Source organism: Poecilia formosa, unplaced genomic scaffold (assembly GCF_000485575.1).
Source record: "Poecilia formosa unplaced genomic scaffold, Poecilia_formosa-5.1.2 Scaffold19, whole genome shotgun sequence".
Classification (NCBI taxonomy): domain Eukaryota; kingdom Metazoa; phylum Chordata; class Actinopteri; order Cyprinodontiformes; family Poeciliidae; genus Poecilia; species Poecilia formosa.
The window spans coordinates 2,202,437-2,210,144 of record NW_006799958.1 but is presented as its reverse complement, the minus strand read 5'-3'; the positions used below and the strand labels follow the sequence as shown (position 1 = coordinate 2,210,144).

The following is a 7,708-nucleotide window of genomic DNA, read 5'->3' as shown; positions in this document are numbered from 1 at the left end:
TATTTAATTTATTCAAATAAGGCGTATCTTTGCTCCTCCAACCAGGAGCTATCTCTGACCCTTTATCAAGCCAGAAACTCCTGCCGTGTTTACAGCCTTTCACAGATGAGTGTGAAAAGCTACAACTTGTCCTGTATTGTTTTCCCACACAGACAAAAGGCAGTTCAAACGATCCTAGCAAACCATCTACAGGTAAAATAAAGGTCAAAAAGTCAGAATACATTACTAATTTCAAAACCACAATTAGGGCATTTGAGTCAAGTCAAGACAAGTTAAGTTTTAAAACTAGCTTATTTTAAATTTATTTTCTAAATGCCACAAATTCCTACATATATGCATATTTAAATGTCTTCAGTTTATGTTAGGAGTGAACATGCCAGATAATTTGGACCAATTTTGTCTTAACTTTAACTTTAACTTCACTTCAGCCATCTTTATGAAAAAAAAAAGAAAAAAGAAAGACTTACTTTCAAACAAATGACAAAGCCGAAGCAACTCTTTAGTCGTTTCACCAAGCTTAGCGTTCAGCAGGTCTTTCTCTCTGGACAGGAAAGAAAGTTTTTCCTCACTTTCTTTGCTACATGCAGTCAGATTGACTAAGAGTGCAGAGAGATCAATTGTTTCTGTCCTATTAAACGCGCAGTTATCTGAAAATAGATCAGAAAAAAGAGCTTGAAAGTTGTTATTCAACACGACATCAGTTTTTGGATGATATATACATGTATAATAATACAAAAACAACTACTCTATCATTTTTTTTAAATAAAAAAGAGCTTACTTTGCTCAGACAATCCTTCACCGCTTCCCTCTAGAAGCCAGGTGATCAGCTCGTCTCTTTCTTTGGTTATGTTGAAAAGAGATTCATTGCAGGCGAGGAGACGATCAGTCAGATCACTCTGGAGTTCATCTTTTGAATGACATTCGGAGTTACTATCTGAAATAAAACGAAAAAGAAAAATGTGAGATAAGAAAGATGATATCAGGAGAGCTTTGAATTTAACACTTTAATTTCCAGAGCTTTAATTTCAAAGCTCTGGGAACGTAAATTGTGACGGCTCACTCTGTGCAGACAGAGCTCTGCTTAGTTGTTCAGATTTCTCATCAAGCATTTTATTCAGCTGGTTAATTTCTGAGATTTTGGAGGCATTCAATTTGTCCAGGATCTGGAGATCCTCAGTCAGTTGCCGTTTGGCGTCGTTGTCTGTAATACATAAAGAAAATATATTTTTATTGGGCGAAAGACGACAAAGACACAACGATGTCCTGACTGGACTCTGATTTGATTTTGTTTCAGGAAAGATGTTAACCAAAACAGTAAAACCCAAAATATATTGGCTAATACTTTTCATAGCTCCAGTATATTTAGATTTTATATAAATAAAACTCAACCAAGAAGAGCATTTATTGTTGGAAATGTTATGTGTATTTCTAATAGATTATTTAAAAAAAAAAATAATGTAAAAGAAGGATCACCAAAAAAACATAATGTATTTGTTTTAAAACTGGCATAGAAAAAATTATTGATACCATACTTAGTAATCAATAGAAAAATCTGTAATGTTATTGCAACACATCAGATGACACTTTGTATAACTCCTGATCAAATCTTTCCTCTGGTAAGTTCTTGACCTTGGAAAACCTCTTTGCCATCACCCTAATCTTAAGATCCCTCCAAAGATTCTGCATTGGATTCAGATCAGCACGCTGAATCTAAAACCTTAATATTACATAGAGATGTGCAAAAATCACTTTTAAGCCTGTGTGCAAGAGGTAATATTAATCATAGATGTATTTGTACATATATAATTTCTATTTATGAATAGTTACTTTCTGCGTAGCCCCTTCTTTATATATGTTGGCTTAATCATAAAAGTGAAACACTCACTTACTTATATTTCTAGAAACTTACAAACATCAAAATTTAAACTTACAATCATATACTTTTATAATAATTGAAAATTGCCACCATCCTAAATTATGGTTCTTGCCAAAAGGTGATTTTTGCAAAAAAAATAAAATAGAACACCTGTTTCTTTTCAAAAGATGCTTTAGGCAAAACCTCCCTTTTGGCAAAGAAAGACTTGTATTCCATTATTTTAAGAAAATGATTAAATATAATATTGGCGACACAAATTTGATTTTACATATCAAAATCTCAAAAATGTGCCCTCAGTCAGTTTTTTGGTAAACTATCTGGGACACCTTGAAAATGTGCTGAAAAAAAACAAAAAAAAAAACAAAATGAGTAAAAAAAAAGTTAATTAATTATTCTGTTGCCTTTCCCCCCGTTAGTTTGAGCTTTAAAAAAGCAAACAAGATATTTTTCTGACTTCATGTGTTGAGAAAGAAGTCCAAAGAGTCTTTCGTTAAATTAATAAACGCTTTAGTTTGATGCACAAGTTGTAATAGTTTTAGGTTTCTAAGCAGACTCACACTGAGCGTTGGTGACCAGCAGTCCGATGAGCAGGCAGGTACTGAACACTCCGAAGAACAGAATGACACTCAGATGGAAACGACTCTCTGAACCTGAACAGAGGGAAGATTACAGCCAAAACACCAGACAACAGAAACATCATCAGGTTGTTGGTCTGAACTAAACTCACCTCTGCAGTTTCTTAAAGAAGCAGAGTTGGAAAGTCTGCTGTGCTGAACATGCATGTGCTTTTTCTCCATCGTGACCCGTTGGCTGCAGGCTGTGCAGCACCAACAACTAACGTAACATGCAAAGCAAGATTGGTACAAAAGACTCTTACTGTGCATAAGACACACCCACAGCATAAGCAGCACCATTAGACAGGAATCTGCTGAACAGGTGGAGTTTTTTGGTTTGCAGTTCAAAACTGTTTTTCTTTCTGCTGGTTTCTTCAAGAAAACCCCCACATAAAAACTCAACTTCCTGCTTTCAACGAGGCTCGATAAGAGCACCACAAATTAGCCATTTTGTGGTGCATTTCTGGCAAACGAGAATATAAACTGAGCATTGTAATGATGATACTTGATAAAAAATTACTTTTATATGGAGTTTTAAGAAGGAAAACTAGTTTAAATTCTAGTTGGTTATCCTATGAAATGTGCAGAGATCTTTGAGGTGAGGTATTTTATAAAAAAAAACACTTTATTCATATGAGAGCCTTTGGTTCTAATCAGTTTTTCATAAGAAGGTTAGCCCCACATGGGAGGCAATTTACAATGTTTGCAAAAACATTACTTTGGGTTGATTTTCATACGCATTAATTTACAAGACATTCATGGAGTGTGGAATCTGTTCCAGTGGGTTTTGTTGGTTTAATAAAAATGTTAAAGGTTTGGATATTTAAAATATTGCTTCACAACAAGCCATTTGTACCTCTGCAGATGTTTTTCAGTTTTTACATTTTGTCACAGAGTTTCAGACCATTAATCTGTATCAAAATACAAAATGCTCCCATTTATCAGTGGAAAAGGCATCAAAGAAACCTGGCTCTATGTGTACAAAATAATTGTTCAACAGCTGAAATCAACTGAGTGTTCTGCATCACTGTGGAGGATATTTTGTAGATTTGCTTTAATTTAGCAAGAGTGAACAATTTTGGGGCTGCACAGTGGTGCAGTTGGTAGCAGTGTTGCTTTGCAGCAAGAAGGTTCTGGGTTTGACTCCTGGCCTGGGGTCTCTCTGCATGAAGTATGCATGTTCTCCCTGTGCATGGTGGGTTCTCTCCGGCTTCCTCCCACAGCCCAAAAACATGATTGTCAGGTTAATTGGTTTCTCTAAATTCTCCCTAGGTGTGAGTGTGCATGGTTGTTTGTCCTGTCTGTTTCTGTGTTGCCCTGTGGCAGACTGTGTCCAGGTTGACCCTGCCTCTCGCCTGGAACGTTAGCTGGAGATCGGCACCCGCACCTGCTGACCGCACTAGAGACAAGGGTGTTAGAAAATGGATGGATGAACGATTCTGTAGAATGAGCGACCAGTTTAATCTTAACTGGATTTAAACCTGGACTTTTCGACCCCACTTCAAAACCTACTGTTGCTCATTTTTTTCAAAGTTGAATTTGCTGGTGTGCTTTGAATCCGTCACTGAATTTTATTCAGATAACAGCATTAAATGATCTGAGGCTACAAGACCTTATTGATATCACTTCGGTTTGCATGTCTTTTTTTCTTAATAATTAAAAACATAAATTGAAAACCACTTGTGGCGTTCACTCAGATCATCTTTTTCTGATATTAAAATGAGTTTGACGATATAAAAGATTTGCTTTGAAAAATAAAAAATTAAAAGCAAAATAATAAGTACATCAGGCTGCATCTGGTTTTAAATTGATAATTATTATAAAATTGATGTTTTTTATCTGGAAATGTAGGTTATAATTTGAAAGCAAAAACTGGAAATCTAAAACAGAGACAAGGTTAGAGGTTTTTACAAAGTGTCAGAGTATAGTTAATGATTTGTAAAAAAAAACAAAAAAAAAACATAAAAACTTCCAGCAATTTCAGCTAATAACTATGAAAAATGCACCGTGCAGCAAAGAATAACATCAATAAATTAATGTTATTCTTTGCTGCGGGAAAGTAACTTGAACCAACAGGAAACCTTGTTGCTCGTCTGTCAGTTTGTCTTTGCATTAATCTACCACAGACTTTTAAAACTCTTAAATGATGTGATAAGAAACACATGAGCCTTGACCTAATATCCAACTTCCTCTCCGCTCTACCAATCACCGCCCCCAGTTTCCTGCGTTCATCGATAAACAGCATATCATCAGATCTAAATTATCAACAGCACTCAATTAATGAAAAGTAACGTTTAAAAGTTTAAACAAACATAAAGTAAATTTGACAAAAACAAATAGAATACATGCAACAAATTAACTATTTTTTTAATGATCTATTCACGTTTTTCAGCATGTGAAAGCTTCCAATAAATAAATAAATAAATAAATAAATAAATAAATAAATAAATAAATATTATTTTATATAAATAAATTATGTGATAAAAATGTTTGAGGTTTCAATAGATAGAAAATGTCTTCAGTGGGGGAAAAAAAAAACTAATAATAAAACAATAAAAACTCTCGAACTATTTGAATATGAACTAAAGTTATTGCTGCTTAATCATCTGAGAGTTTTCCCAGAGTTGAGTTATTTCTTCCTACATTTCATTATCCTGCAGATGCTTTGTAATGTCTAAACTACAGATACTTAAGTGATAATTAATTGTTCAGTGATGAAACTGGAACGTCTGAAATAAATTAAAAAGGTAATTCAGGACGTTCTTCTTGAATTATGACTTTAACTATAGTAAAGGTAAATCAAAGAGTATTTTTAATAACTTTCTTTCAATCCCTTAGAAATCTTCATCTTCTGAATTTACAATTTCAAATACCATATAAATGTTTTTATTTTTTCTTCTTGCAATTTAGGAGACGTTCAACATATTTACATTAGATGAAGCAAAACTTATCAAACCTGTCTACATGATAAATAAAACCCATAATTTCTTTCCTAAAAATGGTTCAGCCTTCAGCAAATTTCTAGGTGCAAATCAATTAAATATGCCTGGAAATGTTATAAGGTGGCTTTCATGTTTTTATCTTTCTGTTAGGTGTCTGTATTCCCAGGTAGCTCCTAGATGCGTCCCTGAGAGTCCGACAGGCAGTGTTTGTGTAGAAGGTTTTTATCTGTCTCACATACAAACAAACTCATAATAAAGGCGAAATGTAGAATACTAAGAGGACATTCAGTTTCTGGCTCTTCAGAGAAGCCTGAGCTGTACAGTCCAAGGCGTCCAATGCTGCAGAGCCGAAAAGTTTCCCCGGAACTTCAGGCAGGGCCCAGATGGTTCTCCTACAAGGCTCAGTAAGTGGCGACTGAGCCAACCAGACCTGGCGGCGAGCATGCAGCGTGGAGAGTGTGCGTAAACTTTATGTAAACTGCAGTCTGGGTTCGACAGAATAAGAACATTATCTGCACATAAACATATTTTTATGTTCTACTTCCTTAACAGCAATACTAGACATGGTTCTCTGAAATCCGTGAGGTAATCCTCAAGCATGAATAAATTGTTTAAAATTGCAACTCTTAAATGGCCGACTAACACAGTCTGAATGCATTTTTCTGCATGAAGTTGTGATTTTCTATAGCTGTACATGTTCACTAGAATATGCCATCTCCAGCAGCATCAAGCCATGCATCAGTTTTCATATCACTACATACTCCAGCAGATGGCGCTCTCTGATCTCTGTCAAACTGTGAAATAATTTGAATACTTCCTCTGTGATGTCGCTTTACCTTGCAAATTACACTCTCTTTATTTCACATAAAGCTGAGTACCTGAAGCATTAAATCACACAGACAGACACCTGTTAATACTGCAGGTGGGTTACTGTGCACAAATCGCCTCTTTATTTTTGACATTGGAAATTGTAATAAACAGTGAACAGGCAGAAAGCAGAAAATAGAGTTTATTGTAAAATTTAAATTCATTGTAACTAGAAGCAGGACTATTAAAGCACTTTATAAAAGCTTTATCTTTAGATAGGGAATACTTAAAACTCAAGAATAAAATCAAAAACATTATACATGCAGACCTTTTTTTCAAACAGCCAGTTTCAGCACTTTTTCACAGATCCAGTGTTTAGCAGCATCACATGAAAAATCGTTCCAAGACGCTTTGCCGTCCTTATTGACACATACACAGTCCTCCTCACCCCATCTTCCACTTGTTCCTCCATTATCAGGCTGAGAGCCCAGCCAGTTCCTGTTAAAATTGTGACAAACAGAATTAGACCTCGTTTCATACATCGCGACAACAGACACAAACATACAGCTGAGATTGTGCTTTAAAGCACAGAAATAAAACTACATGTCTGTGTTTGTCCCTATCAGCACTGAATCAAATAACTAATCACTTACTTGAACTCTGGGGAGGTTCCATCAATCCATTTCCAGGAGCCCTCAGTTTCTTTATCATTTAAACCAATCCAAGCTTCCTGCTTGATGAGTGCAGCAAGGAATGTCTGTCAAATAAGGCACAAAACTATGTAACGTGTTTGAAACCTTTAGGAATTTATGCCAAATACTGTATACAAATAAGTCTATGTGGACCATATGAGCAAACCTTATTTGTTTCTGTTGTTTTTTCAAATTTTTTTATTTATTGATTGATTTATTTTTATCCATTTTAAGGCCAGACCAAACCGACTCACTTTAATACACTAAAATAGCCTTAGTTTCTGGTCTTGATTTTACACACAATGTACTGTGGATCAAAAGGGAAATTATATTTGGTTGTCAAAGATAAACAACAACAACAACAACAACAACAACTGAACAGTTTAGCCCCCTTTACTCTCATAACCCTCAGCTTCTATGTGATTTAACCTCTGTTTTTTTTTTGGGACATTTAGTAAACAAACAAGGAACACAGCAGACCGGTCAGCGATACACTTGTGTCCTTTTCTCTGTCTCAGAGGCCTCCTTGCACAACCTACACCTTGGGTCTTGTCTGGTGTGGTAGATCTGAGCTTCTATTGCTCTGGTGTTTAGGGCCTGTTCCTGGGCAGCCAGGATGAGGGCCTCCGTGCTGTCCTTGAGTCCAGCTTTCTCCAGCCATTGGTAGGATTTCCTCATATCAGCCACTTCAGTTATTTGTCGGTGGTACATCCCATGTAGGGGCTTGTCCTCCCAAGATGGTTCCTCCAGTACCTCGTCCTCTGTTCCCCATTGCCT

At 35.8% G+C, this 7,708-nt stretch overlaps 1 protein-coding gene across 1 annotated transcript in view; it reads right to left on the bottom strand.

Annotated features, from left to right (window-relative positions):
• LOC103134780 (C-type lectin domain family 10 member A-like) overlaps positions 1–2,726 on the bottom strand; it is a 6,105-nt gene extending 3,379 nt beyond the window's left edge. Inside the window, exons 1-2 of the mRNA XM_007547231.2 lie at positions 2,604–2,726; positions 2,434–2,526 (exon numbers count right to left, since the gene is read on the bottom strand). Coding sequence (XP_007547293.1) covers positions 2,434–2,526; positions 2,604–2,673 — 163 coding nt within the window. The 5' untranslated portion in view covers positions 2,674–2,726. The remainder of the gene's footprint in view (positions 1–2,433; positions 2,527–2,603) is intronic.
• Between the last annotated feature and the right edge of the window lie 4,982 nt (positions 2,727–7,708).